Here is a 22500-nt window from a genome sequence, read left to right on the forward strand (position 1 = left end):
ACACACACAAACAAATATACATGCACATACATACATCAACAAACATACAAACTTGCATGCACACATCAACAAACATACAAAAAGATACAAACTTTTCTTCAACGATTATTTGATCGTCTTTGATGTCCTCCAGTATTATCTTCTCCTCTTCTGCTATCAAGACCTGAGGGTGCTCGAAGAGGGCTGTGAATGAATGAGTGAATGAATGAGAGAATGAATAAAAGAGTGAATGAATGAGAGAATGAATAAAAGAGTGAATGAACGATTGTATGAATGATTGTTGTATGAATGAAAAAGTTCGAATTAAATGTGTAAATTTATATTGTACCCCAAACAATAAAACAAACAAATCGACCAAAATTGAACGAAAATTGAACGAGAGAAAGATAAAAACAGAAATAAATTAATGAAGGAGTGACTTAAAATAGAAAAGAACATAAGAGTGAATGAAAGAGTGAACAAAAGAGTGAGCGAAAATGAAAAAAATGAAGGAATGAAGAACAAGGACAACACAGTATATACATCTTCACATACAGGCATGCGTATAACCATAACATACATTAGATATAACAAAAACAAACAAATAAAAAATAGATGGAAAAATGAGTGAATGAATGAATGAATAAATAAATGAATGAATAAATAAATGAATGAAAGATTGAATGATTAAACAATTAAATGACTAAAAAATATATTTATTAAAAAAAATGTGTGAACATAAAATAATGCCAACTGATTTAGTAACTCGTTACGTAATGTCTGTCTCTTGGTTATCAACATCGTCATCATAACCATCATCGTCGTCATCATTACCATAACCATCACATCGTTATCATCATCATCGTCATCGTCATCGTCGTCGCCGTCATCAGTATCTTTACCATCCCACAATTCTTTCTGCAGTTCATTTTGAGTCAGTCGAATTCTAGATAGATCCACTTTTGAATTTTTTCCATGAACGAATGAATGAATGAATAACAATAACAATAATAATAATAATAATAATAATAATAATAATAATAATAATAATAATAATAATAATAATAGAGTAATGGAAAACCCAACAACAGTAAAAACAACATTACAAAATGACCCATTCAGAACCATCGTCACCATCATCATCATCACGTGAGTGGCCATCATATCATCATCACAACCACCACCAAAACTACCACTACTATCATAATCATCATTCTCACCATCATCATCACCACTACCATCATCATCCTTCTCATCATCATCAACCCCACTACCATCATCATTATCATCACCACTATCATCATCATCATCATCATCATCATCATCATCACCCTCTTGAAGACAAAGTCACGTGACTACTGGTATTACTAACAAGAGTTGACGGCCTGCCTATTCTTAGTGTTGGCGCAGTAGGCCTCGATGACCTTCAGAAGAAGGGCGTCTTCCTGGAGGACTCTCGTGTCGTCAACTGATTGGTCGGTCGGTTGTGATTGGTTGGTTGTGATTGGTTGGTTGTGATTGGTTGGTTGGTTGTGATTGGTAGGTTGTGATTGGTTGGTTGGTTGTGATTGGTTGGATGGTTGTGATTGGTTGGTAGGCTGTGATTGGTTGGTTGATTGATTGTGGTTGGTTAGTCGATTGGTCGGTTGGTTGATTGATTGTGATTTGTTGGTTAGTCAATTGGTCGGTCGGTTGATTTGTTGGTTTATTGGTTAACCAAATGGTTGGTTGATTAATTAATTAATGGATTGATTAATTAATTGATTGATTGATTGATTGATAAATCGACAACGCTGATGGAGCCAAAAATAAACAAAAATAAATATTAACTCAAATATTGAAACTGAAACCGAAACCAAGATCACCTATCACCCATAAGAAATAACAAAACAAACAAAAATAATAATAATAATAATTTACAAATAAAAACATAATAATAATAAAACATAAAGATATGCAAAAGTGAACAATAACCATCTAGCCGCCAAAGGTTATCGTTAACGTAAATTAAACGAATCATAAACTGCATTACAGAAAAATAAATAGTGAGAGAAAAAAAAAGAGAGAGAAAGAGAGATAGATAGATAGATAGATAGATAGATAGAGAAAGAGAGAGAGCGAGAGAGAGCGAGAGAAAGAGAGAGAGAGAGAGAGAGAGAGAGAGGGAGAGAGGAATTGATGAATGAATAAATGAATGAACAAACGAAACGAGTGATTGATTAAACAGAGAGAGAGAGAGAGAGAGAGAGAGAGAGAGAGAGAGAGAGAGAGAGAGAGAGAGAGAGAGAGAGAGAGAGAGAGAGAGAGAGAGAGAGAGAAAGAGAGAGAATGAGAGAGAGAGAGATGAATGGATGAATGAATGAATGAACGAAATGCGTAATAATTGACTAAACATGAAAGGATTAAATAAAAGCGAAAATAAAAAAAATAGTTAATAAAAATCACATAAAGATAAGATATGAATTAAATAAATTCAACATAAGTTATACAAAAATAATGCCTAATATGTTAAAGAACATATGTATATATCAATACATACAACTCCTTAACTAATTAACTAAATAATTAATTACTACTACTACTACTATTACTACACTAACAATAAGACTACTACTACTACTACTACAACTACTACGGCTGTTGCTACTGCCGCTACTACGACAGCCACTACTGCTACAACCACTACTACTATTACTACAATAAACCAACTTTTCTTATAAACCATGCAATCCTCTTGAGAAGAAGTTCGTTCTCCTTATTATTATTAATATTATTATTTATTATTATTATTGTTATTATTATTATTAATTATTATTGTTGTTCTGTAATTATATTATTTTCTTTTTAAAATTACAAGAGGAGCAAAAAAAAACACAATGACGGAAATAACTGAAATTGTATCATTGTTACAAACGCAACAAAATCATCATTATCTTCTTCATCCTCCTCATCATCATCCTCATCCCCACCATCCCCATCATCACCACGATCACCATCATCACCATCACCACCACTAGCGACCTCACCTACACATGCACAAACGTCATGACGATAATCAATGTTCCAATCATCTTAAATCAATCACGTTTCTTAATCCTAACTAACCAAAAAAAAACTAAATCACACCAAAGAAAACTAAACAAAGAAAATATACCAAAACGAAAAACCGGACCTGGTTTCTTGCGACTGGACCCCATTATTCTCTTATTGAACCTAGGACTGCGTGCCCCGTCGTCCTTGAAACTGAAGGAAGGTCGCAGGGGAGGGTAAGGTCGAAGGTTAGATATATTCAGCTTCTTGGGGTGTCTGCTGCTACTGCTGCTGTTGTTGTTGCTGATTGAAACGAAAGACGGCAAGTAGAATTGACTGTTTGGTAGGGTGACTTCGTTTGGGTTGTACTCGCCAACAAATGAAATGTTTTGTTGTTGGGGCGTTGCATAAATGTTGTTGTGTTGCTGTTGTTGTTGGTGGTGGTGCAGGCCAGACGGGGTAAACAAAGGAAGAGGCGGGGCTGGAGGGTGTTGTTGCGGTTGCTGTTGTTGTTTTTGTTGAGATAAGTTGAACAACAAACTAGATCTATTGCCGGCGTGTTGTTGTTGTTGTTGAGGTGTTGTTGTTGATGATGATGGTGGTGGAAGTGGATTGCTGTGTTGTGTAACTGGAGACGATGATAGTGAAGTCAGCTGGTGTTTTGTGCTTGGTGAATTCTAAAGGAGGGATGGGGGAGAGGTGGAGGATTTAAAATTGGTGCATGCTCACAACGTGCCCAACAAAACATCAACAACAATGGAAAAGTCGACAACATCAATGGCAACAACAACAACATCAACACCAAGAACACATCAAAAACGCATCAGCAACAACACCACAACAACAACAACACCACAACAACAACAACATCAACACACCATTTTATTCAAATGCTTATAAGCGACATTAGCAGGTCCCAATCTGACGGGTTGTTTCAAGGTCTGCAGCCAAGTCATTTTCTCTTGATTTGAGTTGCATAATATTATATAACGCATACTACTACTACTACTCTTGTTTGTTGATGTTGTTGATGATGTTGTTGTTGTGTCGTTGTTGTTGCTGTCATTGTTTGTTGTTGCTGTTGCTGTTGTTGCTGCTGCTGTTGATGATGATGATGACGTCATTGGGCCATTGTTGTCAACTGTTTCGTGTGGTGTGTGTTTGTAGTGTGTAGTGTGTGTGTGTACATTAAGATGGAGTGTTCATTGGCTAGGCAGATCACTAACTGCCAACAAAGTAGAATATTTTAAAATTCCCATAAAATATCTAAACCTAAATATTTTCTAAAAAAAAAAACAACACCAAAGAAATAAAAGTACCAAAGACAACAAACCGACCAATGATCTCAAAGACATATTCCAGGACAACCCTATCGGCAGCGGCTTCGTCGTCGTCACCGCCGACGCCAGTCGCTACGACAATATCGTCCAGGGCGTTGACCGTGGCTCCGTAGGTGGGTATCCGGCCCTGGATGGCGAAATGGCGGGAAAAACGTTTAACAATGCAGACGAACTTATAGCATTCTGATGGTAGAAAAAAAAAAATCTCGAACCTCGTAACTGTAGCCACTACTTCTTGGCGAAATTGACAAGAGCACAACGAAACCACTACACAACAACAACAATCTATCTTTCTTGCTTTCCAACAAATCGACAACGTTCGATGATGACGACGATGATTGTTGTTGTTGTTGTTGTGATGATGATGATTGTTGTTGTTGTTGTTGTTGTTGTGACGATGTGGATGATGTTGTTGTCGTTATGACTCGACAATGACTTAGTAACTGTATACCTCCAAGCTGTGAGAGAAGCTGTGATGGATGGAATGAATGAATGAATGAATGAATGAATGAATGAATGAATGAATGAATGAATGAATAGACGAACAAATGATTTAATGAATGAATGGATAAAAAAGTAAATGAATGAATGATGACCGAATGGTTGACTGACTGACTCGATAGATAGATGGATGGATGATGTGTGAATTAATGTATTGATAAGTGAATGGATGGATGAGTGGACAAATGAATAAATGGATGGATGAATGGATGGATGGATGGGTGAAACAACAAATATGATCCTCAAAATGGAACAACATGATGCTAAGGTTGTCAAAAAATCATCGTGACCATAATCTTAATCGCAATGACAATCATCATCACCACCACCACCACCATCATCATCATCATATTCATCACCACCATCATCATCGTCGTCGTCATCACTATCACCACCATCATCATTGTGACTACCTCTCCCTTCCATCCTCTGATGTCAGATGATAGTATATCCTGCTCCATCTCTTTCCGCCTCCTTATCTCGCTGCACATCATCTGATGATGATGATGACGATGATAGATGGATGGATACTAATGATGACAGATGACTGTAATGATACTAATGATGATACCGACGTGAGAGAGAGAAAGAAAGAAAGAGAGAGAGAGAGAGAAAAGAAAGAGAGACAGACAGACAGACATAATATATACATATATAACACAAAACGTTAATCAATCAATCAATCAATCAATCAGTCAATCAATCAGTAGCAAATAACATACGAATATATCTCTGTACATAATGGCTGCCTGACTTAACTCTGCCCCATCTATATGGTTCTCCTGATAATAGTGATATCGTAGATGATGATGATGGAGATAATGACGATAATGATGGTAATTGAAATGATGAAATAAAATATGTTTGAGCCATATTTAGAATTCGCTCTTTTACAACACTCGAATAAAAATACACACACACACTCAGACAAACTAAATCCGCACAAAACATGTAAACAAACAAGCAAACAAACAAACAGACAAACAAACAAGCTATTGAACGAACGAACGAACGAAAAAACGAACGAACGAACGAAAAAATGAACGAACGAACGAACGAGAACACATACGATAGTGTGCCTGTCGATCTCTTGCAGCACAGTGGGGTACCTCTCTACAATCCTGAACGGCTTCGACAGCAAGCCAGTCAGTAACATGGCTCCAGACGACGCAGGTGCTGATAATGATGATGACGGAGGAAGTACTGATGATGATGATGATGATGGGGGTGGTGGCAGGGCGTTGGTGGAGCGAGTCTCGACTAGTTTGTTTAGTTCCTCTCTGTAGTAGTAGTGACGTCCAACCATCATCACCTCATCATCATTATCAATATCACCATCATTATCATCATCACCACCATCATCATCCCCATCATCATCATCACAACTACTTTTTGGTCAGCAAGAGTGTAGCCACTCTTGGGTGTAAGGAACAATAGCCTCTGTGGCATGCTAGCATCTGATTGGATAGCCTCAAAAACAACTGGCCAATCCGCTGGTTGTTTACCGGTAGCCTGTCAACCAATCATAGCTCAGATTATTTCAACCGACCAATTGAGATTCAGATAATTTTAATTGACCAATCACAACACAAATTATTTTTAACCGACCAATCTGCACAAAAGTTTAACTTGCAATTAGGAATGATAGAAACAATTTGTAAGCCAGACAATAAAATTAATAACAACAACAACAACAATATTTAATAATAATAATAATAAATGGACAATAATAACAATGATAAATAATAATAATATTAATATTAAAAATAATAATAAATTACTCCAGGGTGCATTCAATATCTCTCAAGGTTGAGGCATGCAAATTTATTAAGTCTTCAACATAAGTTATCAGCTGAGCCCGCTCTGGATTGGGAAGTCTGTGTGTGTGTGTGTGTGTGTGCGTGTGTGTGTTTGTATGTATGTATGTGTATGTACGGTATGCGTGTGCGTGTGTGTGAATACATGTGTGTGTATGTTTATATGTATGTGTATATACGGTGTGTGTGTGTTTGTGGGTGTTCGTGTGTATGCATGTGTGAATGTATGTTTGCATGTAGGCGTATGAGTGTGTGCAATGCATATTATATTTTACTTGAATGAATGAATTAATGAATGAGAGAACGAACGAACGAACGAATAAATGAATGAATAAGTAAATGAGAAAACGAATGAATGAATGAGGAAACGAAATAGTAAAAGACAAAAATTAAAAAATGAGTCCAACATGGATTTAAACTCATGGGAGCATAGATAATCTTTCAACAGTATTCTCATCTCCATTATAAAAACTTTCTCCAAGTTCTTTAGGCTTTCCATAACCTTGGAAATTATTATTAATAATTATCATCATCATCATCATCGTCATCATTATTAAATGTAATAGTAGTAGTACTAGCAGTAGTTGTAGCTGCAGCAGAAGTAGTAGTAGTAGTAGGTAGTAGTAGTAGGTAGTAGTAGTAGTTGTAGTAGTAGTAGCAGTAGTAGTAGTAGCCGTAGTACTAACCAACTCTCTGTTAGCAGTTTCTTCAGTGTTCTCTAATTCAAAACTCTTCGACTCTCCGTTTGTTGTTGCTTTTGTTAAAATGTTTTTGTCTGGAGAGAGAAAAATGATCAAATGAATGATTGGTAGAGAGGATGAATGAATGAATGAACGATTGGTAGAGTGAATGATTGATTGACTAACTAACCAAGAAGTGAATGAATGAATGACTAACCGATTGATCAAGAAGATGAATAAAGCAAGATTAACTGATAAATAAATGAGTGAATGTTTGATTGATCAACTGACTGCATTGATGAATGAATGATTGAGTGAGTGACCAAGTAGAAGAATAAGTGATTTATTGATAAAAGAGACAAATAGATAACTAAATGAATAATTACAATCAATTAATCACAATAATAAAACTAAATTTATATTATAATTAAGTATTAGTTATATAAAAGTAAACTTATATTACAAAATGCAACACAAAACCAACACAACAACAAAGACCAGCAACTAACTAACACAAAAACTCACCATTATTTACAATGGTATCAGTGACATAATTGCTAGGAAACCATCCGGTGAACCCATTCAATGTACCCTCCCACCAACCGCCATCTATAGCCTGGGTCACTAAAATTAGGTCTCCTTTTTGGAAGCAGAGCTGTTGTAGAAAAGTTTTAACTAGTTTTTTGTGTGTAGGAATGAGTTTTTTTTAATTAAATTAACTAAAGATAAAATAAAATAAAAATGAAAGAAAAAAAAAACCATTTTGAAAAATCTAATTTGTTATTTATTACAAAATATTTTTTATCCATTTATTTCTTTAAATAAATTAACTAATGTTTATTAAAATTTCAAATAAATTAAATATCTATTATCATTATTAAAAATTAAACCATTTAAAAATTGAAAATAAAAAGAATCTACCTCATCTGTATGAGTGGGTTTGAACGGGTGAATCGCTTTGACGTATTTATTCAACATTATTTATTATTTATTATTTAATTAATTAGTTATCGGAAAAAAAATAAACGTCAAATTTATTTATCTATTTGAAATATTTTAAAATTAAGTATCACCAAAACAAAAAATGACTAATGACTGTGAGATTAGTTAGATACATATACATTCGATTTGTGCCTAGATAAATGGTGCCAAATTCACAATTTAATCTCTTACAATTATTATCAATAAAATTTGTTATTTAAAAAATAAAAATTATTTACAATTAATATTTATATAAAAAAATTGTAAATTCAACTACTTTCATAATTATATTTTTTGTAAACTTAAAAAATCGCAAAATAAGAGGTCAAATGGCTTGAAAAAATGTAATAAAACATTAATAACAAAAAATAAATTTATTTAATTTAATTGTAAAAATTTATTAATTGTAAAAAAAAATAAAAATTTGATGATGATGGAAACAGAAAATGAAACCACATTTAACCGTTTACTTTTCTAATATTGATCACTTTTAGTTTTTAAAAAAGTGTCAAAAAGTGGAATCTTTTTTAATTTTTTCAGTTCCTTTTTGCTCATTTTCAATCTAAATTAATAAAATTAAATAAAAATTAATAATTAAATAATTAATTTGATATATATTTTCTGAATTTTCATTCAGTAATTTGATCAATTTGAATTTGAAAAAGTGTTTCAATTTCAATTTGCTTGTGATCTGTTGCAATACTTTGCTTTAAAGTTTAAATTTGTAAAACTTTTAAAATTTAAAAAAAAATTCATAAAATTATTAGGAATTAGTAATATATTTTGCAATGCAATCGCCGGACGAGGTTCTGAATGAAAAAGTTGCTGAATGGCTGGCATGGGACAAAGTATATTATACTTCTAATTTTTAAAATAAGATTTAAAATTTAAATTTAAAATTTTTTAGTATTTAAACTTTAATTAAACTTAGTTAGGTTACTGTTTATCAATTGTAGTATTGCAGCCAAAAAATTAAATTTTGTCAAGTCATTGTATGAATAAAATCACATAATTAAGAATAATTGTTGATTAGACCAAAGAAACAAAAGAAGAAATAGAGTGTTTAAAGGCTAGGAAAGACTATGATGAACTTAGCAAACGCCTAATCAACAGGATGAAGTTTGGCACTGCTGGTAAGTGCACTAATTTATTATGATTTATTCATGAATTATAATAATTTATTCATAATTGATTCAATGCCAAGGTCTGAGAGCACCAATGGGAGCAGGTTATTCAAGGATGAATGACCTTACTGTTATTCAAACAACCCAGGTACTCTAGATATGTCAAGAATAAATTATGCAAATTATGTCTGTGTATGTGTGTGTCTGGGTATGTATATATATATGTGTATACTTGTATTATTATTATAAAACATTTTTTTGTGCTTAATATTTTTGGTTTCAAGTATGTGAAACTGAAAATTGTTTTAATTAAGAGTTGAATTACTATTATTATTATCATTCTTATTATTATATACAGTAGCAAATATCAACTTATGTCAAAAAGTGAGTGAATTATGTTAGTGAGTTAATAATTTATGCAAATTTATGCAGGGGTTCTGTAAGTATATGCTGTGCACTTCGCCCGATGTCCTCGAGAGGGGTGTGCTCATCGGATACGACGGCAGACATCATAGTAAAAGGTGATGGTGATTATGGTCGTGGCGTTGATGATGATGACAGTGATAGAGGAGCTTGTAATGATGATGATGATGATGGTAGAGGATGTTGATAATGCTATATTTGTTTATGGTTATGAAAAGGTGGGTGATAAAGGGAGCGATGGTTATGATTCTAATCATCGTCGTCATCATCATCATCATCGTCGTCATCATCATCATCATCATCAGGTTTGCTGAACTGGCCGCTGCCGTTCTGGTCAGTCAGGAAATAATGGTCTATCTATTCTCTGAGATGGTGCCCACTCCTCTTGTGGTGAGTGAGTGAATGAGTGAGTGAAAGAGTGAATGATTGAGTGAGTGATTGAGTGAGTGATTGAGTGAATGAGTAACCTGTTCCATCATCATCACCACCGTCATCATCATCATCATCATCATCATCAGGCTTATGGAACTCTGTTGAAGAACTGCGAGTGGGGTATCATGGTTACGGCTTCTCATAATCCCAAAGAAGATAACGGATACAAGGTCGTCATCAGCTACTGCTGCTGCTATTGATTATGATGATGATGGATGATGAGGATGGTGATGATGATGCGAATGATGAAGATGATGATGATGCGGATGAGGATGATGATGATGATGATGGTACGGATGAGGATGATGATGAAGATGATGATGATGATGATGATGATATTAAAAAGTTTATAATTTGATTCCGACAGGTGTACGCTAGTAATGGTGCGCAGGTCTGTTAGTTGTACGTCTGCCTGCCACCTGTCTCTTTGTCATCTCCACTAACATCATTGTCGTTATGACGTCATCATCGTCATCACATCGTCACATAACGTCATCATCGTCACTACACCACATCACCATTACCACCTCCATCTTAGATTATGTCACCGACTGATTCGGAGATCGAGAAGAAGATACTGCAGAACCTCCAGCCCTGGCCACAATCCTGGAAAACTTGTAACCTCAGAGACCACCATCTCGTTAAGGACCCTCTTAAAGAGGTTAAGACCCTTTACATGAAGGCACTCGGGTGCCTCTGTACTAACAGGTTGGTCATTTGGTTGGTCAGTTGGTTGATTGATTGGTTGATTGATTGGTTGGTTGATTGGTCAGTTGGTTGGTTGGTTGGCTAGCTAGATGGCTAAAAAACCAGCCACCCACCCACCCAACGACCTTCCTCCTACCAGAGAGCTGAACAAGCAGACGAATTTGAGGTTCACCTACACGGGCATGCATGGAGTTGGCTTCAAATTCTTCAAGGAGGCGTTCATCAGCGTCTTCGAGTTCAAAGAGCTGGTGCCCGTAAAGGAACAGGTTCTTATTATTTCTTTCATTATTATTATTATTATTATTTTATTATTATTATTTTTGTTATTGTTTTTTTTTGTTTTTTCTTTCTTCCCGCTGAACAGGTCGAACCAAATCCTGATTTTCCGACTGTTAAATTCCCAAATCCTGAAGAAGGAAGGAATGTTCTCGTTAGTAGTGATGATGGTGATGAGGATGGTGGTGGTGATGATGATGGTGATGATGGTGGTAGTGATGATGATGATGATGGTGGTAGTGATGATGATGATGATGATGGTGGTAGTGATGATGATGATGATGGTGGTGATGATGATGATGACGGTGGTGATGATGATGACGATGGTAATGATGATGAGGAGGATGGTGGTGATGATTATGATGATGGTGGTGGTGGTGGTGGTGGTGATGATGATAACGGTGGTGATAATCAATCTTCGTTAATAAACGGTGGTGATAGTTGATCAATCAAATCATCCAATCATTTATCTCCAACCAACCGACCAATCAGCAACTGGCCATCAACACGGCTATCGCTTCTTGTAGCTCTGTCGTCATCGCCAACGATCCGGACGCCGATAGGATGGCCGCTGCCGAAAAATACGGAAGGTACGAATGGATGGATGGATGAATGAATGAATGAATGAATGAATGAATGAAAGAAGGAGTGAGTGAGTGAGTGAGTGAGTGAGTGAGTGAGTGAGTGAGTGAGTGAGTGAGTGAGTGAGTGAGTGAGTGAAATAGCCTGGTGGTGTAGCTAGCCAGCGCTGCAATCGATCCACAGTTTGACACGACATGTTTGTTGGCTTGCTTTGCGCCGCACACAGAGAACATAGAGAATCTAGTGTCTTTCCCCATCTGACCAGATTGGCGTTGGTTGGCTATAGCTGAATAATATATTCTCTAGCGAATTTGTAAAGAGTTTTTGAGATTGTATCTAATTGTTTAGACCGCCTGAGTTGTAGTGTCTGCATCCGAAAGCAAGTTATCCACCAGTTTGTAGTCTACTGGCGTTTCGCGCCAGGGGCAGCAGCGAATCTCTGCATTTCGGCTTGTTTTAAAGTAATTGCGGGGTTTCAGTTTCATTCTCCACGCCTTGTCTCTGGGTGAAACTACAATAATAATAATAATAATGGAAACTCTTTTATTGATCTCAAAACTTTAAAAGCAAATGAATAAAATAGATGAAATAAAATAATATGGCGCTAATGAAATTATAAAATTAAATAATAGTGTATGTAGACCCCACAGCTCATTGCGTTGGCAAGTGTAGTGCGGTAAAATATATTTAAAAGTTAGTATCATGGCATGTCTCTATTGCAATAGATATTGTACGAGGATCTTATTACTACACTTATTAATTTGTCATTGAAAGAAATCGGCTATAAAACTTTAAATAGAGAAAGATTAAAATTATTATAAAAACCAATAGGTGTTATTTCAAACGAATAATAATAATAATAATATAATAATAATAATGATAATAATAATAATATTAACACAATGGTGATAATAATGATAAACAGTGATGGCTGGTACATATTCAGTGGGAATGAGATTGGGGCTCTGCTTGGATGGTGGATGGTCAAGCTGTACAAGGATAAAGGGAGGACTGGTGAGAGGATGACGATGATGATGACGATGACGATGATGATGACGATGATGATGATTTAAGCCCAGAATGCTTGGTGCGCATCGAGTGCAGTGTCCTCGCGCATCCTCAAATCCATCTGCGCTAAGGAGGGAATCAATCATAAAGTTGGTTGGTTGGTTGGTTGGTTGATTGGTTGGCTGGCTGGCTGGTTGGTTGGTTGATTGGTTGGCTGGTTGGTTGGTTGGTTGATTGGTTGGCTGGCTGGCTGGTTGGTTGGTTGGTTGATTTATTAGTTGACTGAATAAATGACTGATTCATTCATTCATACCACTAAAAAAAAATTTTCATTTATTCGTTTATTCATTCATTCGTTCATTTATTTATTTTTTCGTTCATTCATCTGCTCATTCATTTGTTCTTTCGTTTATTTTTTCATTCATTCATTCATTCATCCATTTGTAGGAAACTCTGACAGGCTTTAAATACATGGGCTCCTTTGCTAGTGAGATTGTTCGTGCAAAAAAAAGTTTCATCTTTGCGTTTGAAGAAGCTATTGGTCGGTTGGTCGGTTGGTTGGTTGGTTGGTTGGTCGGTCGGTTGGTTGGTCGGTTGGTTGGTTAGTTGGTTGGTTGGCTGGCTGACTGGTTGGTCTATTAGCTAGTTGGTTGGTTGATTGAATGATTGTTATGTTAACTGATGAAAATTACTCACAACCAATCAAAGCTAATTAAATGTGTCACAACGTATCAATCACAACTAATTAAAATCACGTTTAACCAATTACACATCACGATTACGCACTCAAAACAACTGACCAATCACGACAATTGGACTCAAAACAACTGACCAATCACGACGATCCACTCAAAACAACTGGCCAATCACGACGATCTACTCAAACCAACTGACCAATCACAGGCTTCATGTGTGGACCGACGGTCTTCGACAAAGACGGCATTAGCGCTGGCTGTGTACTGGCGGACATGGCTGTCTCACTGAACAAGCAGGGTCTAACTATGCGCCAACAACTCAACAATATTTACGAAATGTTAGGCGCTATGCTAATTAATTCATTCAATCATTTATTAAATGATCTGATTTGAGTAATCTGATTGGTTGAAATGGCTGTTTGGATGATTGATTAATCGATTGAATGAGTGTTTGATTGATTGGTTGATTGACTGATTGATTGATTGAATGAGTTAATGAGTGTTTGATTGATTGGTTGATAGATTGATAGATTGATTGATTGATTGATTGATTGATTGATTGATTGATTGATTGATTGATTGATTGATTGATTGATTGATTGATTGATTGATTGATTGATTGATTGATTGACACCTCCAGATATGGCTATCACTTCAGCATCAACTCGTATTACGTCATCAAAGATGCCTGTGTCATAAAGAAGATTTTCGATCGGATCCGACATCTCGGCGAAAAAGATGGGGTGCATTTTGTTTTTTTTATGAGTGTTGGATGTTTTTAGTAAATTATTGGATAGATGGAAGAACGCATGAATGAATGGATGGATGGATGAATGAATGAATGGATGGATGGATGGATGGATTGATGAATTGGTCGATGAATGAATGTATAAACGAACGAACTAATAAATGAATGCACAATCAATCATTCAATCGATCAATCAGCCAGACACTCAATCGATCAATCAGTCACTTTCAATCACTCATTCAGTTACTCAATCAGTCAATCGATCTATCAATCACTCAATCAATCAATCATCAATCAATCAATCAATCGATCTATCAATCACTCAATCAATCAGTCACTCAATCAGTCACTCAATCAGTCACTCAATCAGTCACTCAATCAGTCACTCAATCAGTCACTCAATCAGTCACTCAATCAGTTACTCAATGATTCCCCAGTGCATCTACCCAACAAAGGTAGGCTGTTACAGCATCAAATACGTCCGTGACCTTCACGTCGGCTATGATAGCGAGCAACCCAACAAACTACCCGTTAGATCATCACCCTCATGTTTTATTCACAATGTTGTAACGCTCGCCTTACTACTTACAGACGCCGATGTTATTACTTGTAAGATCGCTATATTTCCGACGCCAGTGTCGTGGCTTCCATCGATCGTCAAGCGTTCGTTATTCCGTAGGTTTAAGATTTCCCATAGAGGAACACAACTGCCTCAAAGGCAAACTTTGTTGAACGTTTATTTGAATACCAACAGTAATAGAGACGTCAAACTAATACAAATAACTCAAATAACTACGTAAATCATGATTACAACTAGTAACTACACTGTTAGCAGCCCCTTAGACAGCCCCGACAGTAGATTTTTGAGATTTTTTGGTTTACACTCAATGGTAGATAGCGAAGATAACGAATTTAACAAGATAACAATAATTAATTACGACCATTCCGGCTGATATAACAATAATTATTTATTTATTTATTTACTCTTCATTTTTCTTCTGTCTCTCTCTCTTTCTCTCTCTTTTCTCAATCTCGATTCCTATCTATCCAACATTAACATAATTTATTCACGCCACAACCTACCAATCACCAATCAGAATCTTCCCGTGAGTGCGAGCAGCGAGATGATGACCTTCACCTTCGAACAGCCTCCAGTGGTCATGACCTTGAGGACTAGCGGTACGGAGCCAAAGATTAAATACTATTCCGAGTATATTGCCCCAGCCGGCTGTAGGTTAGTTCGAATTTGAAATTCTATTTTTCGAATTTGATTCGTTATCGAGAGGGTTTTGTTTGATTTGAGTGTTCTGATTGGTCGGTTTAAATCGCAAGCCGGTATGTAGTTTAATTTAAATTTGAATTTCTTTTAAATTTGATTGGTCGGTGAAAGGGACTTACGATGCCAACTGTGATTCGATTGGTCCGTTGGAGGGTCTTATTATGTTAATTATCTGATCGGAGTGTTCTGATTGGTCAGTTAAATAAATTATTTTTTCCGCGCAGAGTTGATCAAAGTGCTGTGAAATCCGAACTTGAAAATCTTCTAAGTGTGACACTACAAGAATTTCTTCAACCGGAAGTCAACGGACTCATTGTCAAAGATTATGATTGATAAGATTGAAAAAACATTTTAGTTGGATTTTTATAGCGCAGTTCTGATAATTGATTTTTGGGAAAAGCGCTATTTAAATCTTAAAATATAATTTTATTGGAAAATTTTTTTAACAATTTTTTTGTTCAAATTATAGATATGTTATTTGATTTTTCTGGTTAGTAGTTCCTTATGAAGTTGTTAAATATCGAATCACAATTGTAAATATGCAATGAAAAATGACGAAATAAATATATGTAATAGACACACATACAACACACGTACACACACACACACACCGTAAATTTGATTGACGTATATCCATTCCCCAGTATTTCCTTTATTTAGTTGGAACCTTAGTTTAGCTGATTCTCAGTCCGTAGTCACTCAAAATGTCAAGATTTTTTGTCTTATAACCTATTTGTTCAGTTTATTTCGTTCATCGTCATCATTATTATTATATTATAAAATTATTATTATATTATACTATTATTATTATTTAGTTGATGATTTTTCACTTCGTTTCTTGCGAGTGTCTTTAATTTATTTGCCCCCCACAAAAAAAATAATTTTTTGCTTTTCTCACGGATTGAAATAATAAAAATTGAAGATTAATTCGTCGGAATTTCGGTTTTATTTGTTTATTTCTTATCGAAATTGTTAAAATGGAAGTATTTAAAAGTTAATTTTAGTGGGAAAATAAATAAAATATGATTATTAAACGATAAAAATACATTGCCGTAGGTACCAACACGAGATAGTACGATAGAAATCAAATGATCTATTTCTGATTTCAAAAACATTTTTGACATACTTATGTTTGTTTGTCATGTGTGTGTGTGTGTGTTGGTGTGTGTGTATCAATATAGCAATCAAGAGTGAAAGGTTTGCCACTGAAAGACGAAGATTCTAATATTAATAATGTCAAATATAAGATAATTCATTGAAATTCAATTCACAATATCAAAACACAGTGTGTGTCTCTCTTTTTCACTGAGTGTGTATGTGTGTGTGTGTGTGTGTGTGTGTGTGTGTGTGTGTGTGGCGTGTGTGTGCGTGTACGTATGTGTGTGGCGTGTGTTTTTGAGTGTGGGGTGTGTGATCATTTTATTTTCCGTTTGATGATGATGTTCCGAGCGGATTAAACCTATCCAAAATGTTTGCTGAAATTTAAAGTTTAAAGATTGATTTTGAAATAGTTTTATTTTAAAATTTATTCTTTAATTGTTATTGCGTCATTATTAATATTATTAATTGTTATATTTTTTTTAAATTAATCTTAAATTTAAATTAATTAATAACGAGTTATTTCAGAAAATGAATGAATCAACCATATGGTCATGTTACAACCTTTGTAGAATATAACACGCTCAACGTTACAGTTTTCATTCTGAAATTATTTAAAAAATTTTTAATAGACAAACACCAGGTTTGCAAATCAATCAACCAGCCCGTCAATCAATCATCCATTTAACTAACCAATTTGTCAATCAATCAATCAATCAATCAATCAATCAGTCAGTCAGTCAGTCAGTCAGTCAGTCAGTCAGTCAGTCAGTCAGTCAGTCAGTCAGTCAGTCAGTCAGTCAGTCAGTCAGTCAGTCAGTCAATCAACCAATCAGTATATAAACTACTCAACCATTCAAACCAATTAGTAGCCCTAGCCAATCAGAAACGCCAAAACAAAATTACCCCACCCTCATACGTCTACGTACCTCTGATTTCAATCTGATGTTTGTCCTGATTGGTCGGTTGTTCAGTGGGGTGGTGGGTCTGGCATTGTTGTACAGGGGCAACCTCACGTTCCCAGGTTCTCCGTCGTACAGTTTCTGGAACGCCTTGAACTGCGGTTCCAGAAATTTGAAAAAAAAATTACTAAAATCGATGTTGACATTTAAAAAAATAATCTTTTCTTAAATTTCTATCATTTGTAGAACATTCAAGAGTAATTATCTCAGCCTGTCAATCAAGACGAAAGAAAAATTGGACTTTTAACTTTAGGGTCAACCCTAATCTTACCTGTTCTTTGCCGATGTAGAGGGGTTTATTAGGGATGATCCAAGTCACAGTTTCGAAACAGTTGGGGTGCGTGAAGGAGCCCTCGTAGGTCATGTAGTCCATGGTTGGAGGGATCAGCGCGCCCAGGGGCATGCGGATGGTTACGTTCTGATCTGATTGAGTGGATATAAATAGAATCAATGAACTGGCATTTGTTAACATAATTAACATAAATTACTTTAACTAACATTTTTCAACATAATTAACATAAATTACTACAGCTATCATTTATTAACATAATTAACATAAATTATTATAACTAGCATTTATTAACAAAAATCACTATAACTAGCATTTATTAACACAATTAACATAAATTACTATTACTAGCATTCATTAACATAATTAACATAAATTATTATAACTAGCGGCCTACCCTTGAACATGACGTTGTCAAGGGCATCGATTATAGGACTCAGATTATGATTGGGCGTGTCAGTGACCTAATTAATATTAATAATAATAGTTATTATAATGATAAATAATAATAATAAATAATAATAATAAATAATAATAACTCACAGAAAGCAGTAGAGCAATGCCAACATTACCATTGGAAGCGTTCATTGAGTATGTTGCATTGTCGTAAAGTTCGGAGTTGTAGCCCAGGATTTGTATCTGATGAGTGTTGTTGTTATTTTATTGTTATTATTGTTGTTGTTGTTTTTTTTATTGTTATTGTTGTTGATGTTGTTGTTGTTGATGATGATGGTGGTGTTAATGTAATGTTGATTGCGATTGTGATGATGATTTTTTATGAGAACTGTTATATTACACCACCATACATGACTTAAATTTAACCGAATGTAAATCACATACACTTATGTAATACCATTTATACATACATACATACTCCCATCTACACACACGCACGCACACACTAACACACACACATACACACAAACACACACCTACACACACGCATACAAACACAGCATCGGCCAACCATCAGCCAATCATCTCATCAGATTCTTGGTCACGTGCTCCGCAAGCGAGGCACATACAAATTAAAAAAGGAAAAGTAATAATAATAGGCGCTACACATGCCCGAGAATAAAAACCGACTTGAGTATTATCGAATCAGAAAGATACAAATACCGGAAATAGAATACCGACTCAAGCATTATCGAATCAGGAAGATACAAATACCGGAAATGGAATACCGACTTGAGTATTATCGAGTCAAAAGGATACAAACGCCGGAATGACATGTCGGTCCTGTCAGTAATTTTTTTATTCAAAAAAAATTACCGGAGAAAAAAAATCACCGGAGATGTGATGTCGGTTTCGGTATCTTTGTTGTTTCGGTATGCTATTTGTGAAAAAGTTTACCTGGGTTGGATGGAATTTTGTTCGTATTTTTCAATTTGTCATCCTATCTGGGGTGAGTTACCGTCATATTTTTGTTGGATTATAATTTATTTTTAATTACACAACAGGTGTGTGTGTTTTTCTGTTTGTTTGTGTGTACGTGTGTGTGCGTGTGTGTGTGTACGTACGTGTGTCAAAATATAAAATTGTTTGTTCAGTTGTTCTAAAAAAATTCCCATCTTTAGCTACTTTAGTTACATATCCCTGTCTACTTGTCCTTCCATTCATTTTTATTTCTTCCATTTTTTCATTCATTCATTCGTTCGTTCGTTCATTCATTCGTTTTTACTAGTCATTCATATTTCATCGTTCTGTCCGTTCAACCAATCATTTGTCAGTTCGTTCATTCACTCGTTCATTTTTCATCCGTTGCATCTTCAGTCATTTATTTATCCATTCATTTTGTTCTTACTTTCATCTTTCAATCGCTCTCTCTTTCATTCTTTCTGTAATTTATTCTTTCTCTCAATCATTTATCAAATCAAATTTTTATTTCATTATTTATCATGTTCTTTCATTCATTCATTCATTCATTCACTCACTCGTTCACTCATTCATTCACCCATTTTTTTCTTTCTTTTGTTCATTTATTTGTTCGTTTGCTCGTTTCCGTTAATTTGTTAATATCTTTCTTTCGGTCATTCGTTCATTAATTTGTTCGTTAGTTCATACATTCATTCATTCGTTTGTTCGTTCGTTCATTCGTTTGCTTGTTCGTTCATTCGTTCATTCATTCATTCTTCTCTCTTTCCTCCTTCATTCATTTTTTTTCCTTTCATTAGCTCGTCAGAGTTTCATTAAGAATTTTTTATGAAAAAACAATCAATCTGCCAGTGGTTAGTTCTTTAAAATTGCACACACGCGTTCACACTCACACGCACATACACACATCACACACACACAGAAGCACACAGAAACACACATACACACGCATAGATACATACGTACATTTGATAAAATCTACCAAATTTTCAGCTTTTGAATGTTAGAGCTTTTCAATATATCTAACGGTAATTTAAATGACCATTATCCAGTTTATTAAAATTACTGTTAGGCCCATAAATGCATACGTATATATACAATCAATCAACTTTCATCACTTCATCTTCATTCGTTCGTTCGTCGTTCATTCATTCATTCATTTATTCATCTGTTCATTCATTAATTCGTTCGTTCATTCATTCATTCATTCATTCATCCATTTCATTCATTCATCCAATTCCTCCACTCATTCACAGAAGCCGCAGATTAAAAACAGACAGGGAGGTACTCCAAAGTATGGCATTAATTCATTAAATCATCAACTAATTCACTCATCCATTCACCAATTCACTCATCCATTCACTACCAATTCACTCACTCACTCATTTATCCATTTCATTCATCCAATTCCTTCACTCCTTCCTTCGCTGGGTCCGGCGATTAAAGTGTGCTGCACAGATGGTCCTGTATAATACTGCAATGAATCTTTTCATCGCCTACTCGGACTTAATGTCAATTTTTTGGCGCGCTTTTCTTATGCAAATGAGTTAGTCTATTGTTGTATGAGCTGTTTGTAATGGGATGTCTGTCTGTATGTGTGGTGGAGGTATTTGTATATGTGTGTGTGTGTTTGTGTGTGTGTGGTGTGTGTGTGTGTTTGCCACAAGATTACAAGACTGCCACATGGTTGCATGCTGGCTATGCTGTCCTAATGACAATGGTGATAATTACCACAGTAATTACTATAACTGAAATGATGGGGGAAGGCGACAACGACGATGAAGATGATGAGGAAGATAATGATGACGATGAAGATGATGAGGAAGATAATGATGACGATGAAGATGATGAAGAAGATGATGATGACGATGAAGATGATGAAGAAGATGATGACGATGAAGATGATGAAGAAGATGATGATGACGATGAAGATGATAACGAGTGATGTTCTCTCTCGAAGGACAAATACCCAGTCTCAGATGACCTCTGTGTGGTCATATTATTGAGTAGAAAGAATAGTGGTCACCTATCTTTTATGTGTGTACGTGTGTGTGTGAGTACGCGCGCATGTGTGTGCGTGTGTACATGTAAGTGTGTGTGTTCATGTCTTTTCATTTGTTTATATATTCATCCCTTTATTCGTATTTTATTCACTAATTCATTCATTCAATCATCCATAAATTCACCTATCCATTCTTTTTTTTTCCATCATATTTTTTCCATTCATCCATCCATTAATTTATTCATTCGTTTGTTTGATCCTTTTTTAGCCATTTATCTATCCATTTCTCCATCCATTTGTCTAAACATTTTTTAAATTATTCATTCATCGATCCATTCATTCATCCAGCCATCCATCCATCCATTCACTAATTTACCTCAGCGGAAAAGTTCATTCCGGTGATCCGATGCTCCGATCCGTGCTGGTCTACTTCCTTGCTGAAGTAGATCAGTATGTTGGAAGCCCTGCGATTGAATGAATGAATGAATAATATTATGAACGAACGAACGAAAGAACGAACCAACGAAAGAACGAGCAAACGAACGAACGAATGAATGAAAAAAATGAATGAACGAATAGATGAATGGATGGATAAGGGAAGATAAAAAAGAGTAGAATGTTCGAGAAAAAAACCTGTAATAGTAAGCCAGTGGGCCGCCACTTATGTTTATATAATTGGCGATGGTGCTGACGTCAATGGCGATGGTCAGGAAGCGGCCATTGTTTATTAAATGACCAGTGATGTGCTGGGTTTTTTAAAAGTTTTAAAAAGTAAAACTGTTATAGCGCGTGAAAATACTACTACTCTGTTGATACTCCTTCTACTACTGCTACTGTTACTACAGCAATCGATCAACAAACTAACTAGTTATTTTAAAATGTTACAATCAGTCAATCAATTTTCTTTCAACAAAATTAAATAGCTAAACTAATAGCCAACAAAGTAGCCAAACAACCATTCAAGCTAACCAGTCAAAAAACCAATCAACCAACCAGCACGCCAATCGATCAACCAGCCAGTCAATCAATCAACCAATCAGCCAACCAATCAATCAACCTTATGCTTATCAATTTTGAAGGGCTTGAGGTTGGGGTCAAAGAGTAACTGACTCGGATCGATGCTGATTGGTGATTGGTGCTTGCCCCTGTTACAAATGTACCATTCCGGGTTT

General features: G+C 35.4%; 4 protein-coding genes across 4 annotated transcripts in view; 1 reads left to right on the forward strand and 3 right to left on the reverse strand.

The window, feature by feature from the left end:
• Positions 1-5491, reverse strand: part of HELRODRAFT_183781 (hypothetical protein) — a gene marked incomplete at both ends in the record, with an annotated part of 7117 nt that extends 1626 nt beyond the window's left edge. The window contains 8 exons of the mRNA XM_009013362.1: positions 93-183; positions 1352-1403; positions 2689-2733; positions 3147-3686; positions 3888-3970; positions 4347-4476; positions 5264-5344; positions 5426-5491. Of these exons, the coding sequence (XP_009011610.1) occupies positions 93-183; positions 1352-1403; positions 2689-2733; positions 3147-3686; positions 3888-3970; positions 4347-4476; positions 5264-5344; positions 5426-5491 (1088 nt within the window). The remainder of the gene's footprint in view (positions 1-92; positions 184-1351; positions 1404-2688; positions 2734-3146; positions 3687-3887; positions 3971-4346; positions 4477-5263; positions 5345-5425) is intronic.
• Positions 5492-7855: 2364 nt separating this feature from the next.
• Positions 7856-8005, reverse strand: HELRODRAFT_91958 (hypothetical protein; the record flags this gene model as incomplete). The annotated part of the gene is made up of 1 exon (XM_009013363.1): positions 7856-8005. A coding segment is annotated over one exon (150 nt), but the record flags the coding sequence as incomplete, so codon positions are not given.
• An 838-nt stretch (positions 8006-8843) lies between these two features.
• On the forward strand, positions 8844-16540 carry HELRODRAFT_104891 (hypothetical protein). The gene is made up of 20 exons (XM_009013364.1): positions 8844-8866; positions 9095-9176; positions 9362-9461; positions 9533-9600; positions 9885-9973; positions 10181-10265; positions 10394-10480; positions 10675-10698; positions 10846-11015; positions 11155-11281; positions 11380-11445; positions 11784-11881; positions 12799-12887; positions 12948-13030; positions 13329-13422; positions 13785-13914; positions 14217-14319; positions 14762-14854; positions 15422-15558; positions 15828-16540. The coding sequence occupies exons 2-20, from the start codon at positions 9117-9119 to the stop codon at positions 15934-15936; spliced, it is 1812 nt and encodes a 603-aa protein (XP_009011612.1). The 5' UTR covers positions 8844-8866; positions 9095-9116; the 3' UTR covers positions 15937-16540.
• Positions 16541-17603: 1063 nt separating this feature from the next.
• The window catches only part of HELRODRAFT_91961 (hypothetical protein), a gene marked incomplete at both ends in the record, with an annotated part of 7564 nt that continues 2667 nt past the window's right edge, over positions 17604-22500 (reverse strand). Inside the window, 7 exons of the mRNA XM_009013365.1 lie at positions 17604-17759; positions 17935-18081; positions 18339-18416; positions 18496-18591; positions 21705-21792; positions 21962-22074; positions 22386-22500. The exon at positions 22386-22500 is cut by the window's right edge and continues 22 nt beyond it. Of these exons, the coding sequence (XP_009011613.1) occupies positions 17604-17759; positions 17935-18081; positions 18339-18416; positions 18496-18591; positions 21705-21792; positions 21962-22074; positions 22386-22500 (793 nt within the window). The remainder of the gene's footprint in view (positions 17760-17934; positions 18082-18338; positions 18417-18495; positions 18592-21704; positions 21793-21961; positions 22075-22385) is intronic.

Source organism: Helobdella robusta, assembly GCF_000326865.2.
Source record: "Helobdella robusta unplaced genomic scaffold HELROscaffold_118, whole genome shotgun sequence".
NCBI classification, from domain to species: Eukaryota; Metazoa; Annelida; class Clitellata; order Rhynchobdellida; family Glossiphoniidae; genus Helobdella; species Helobdella robusta.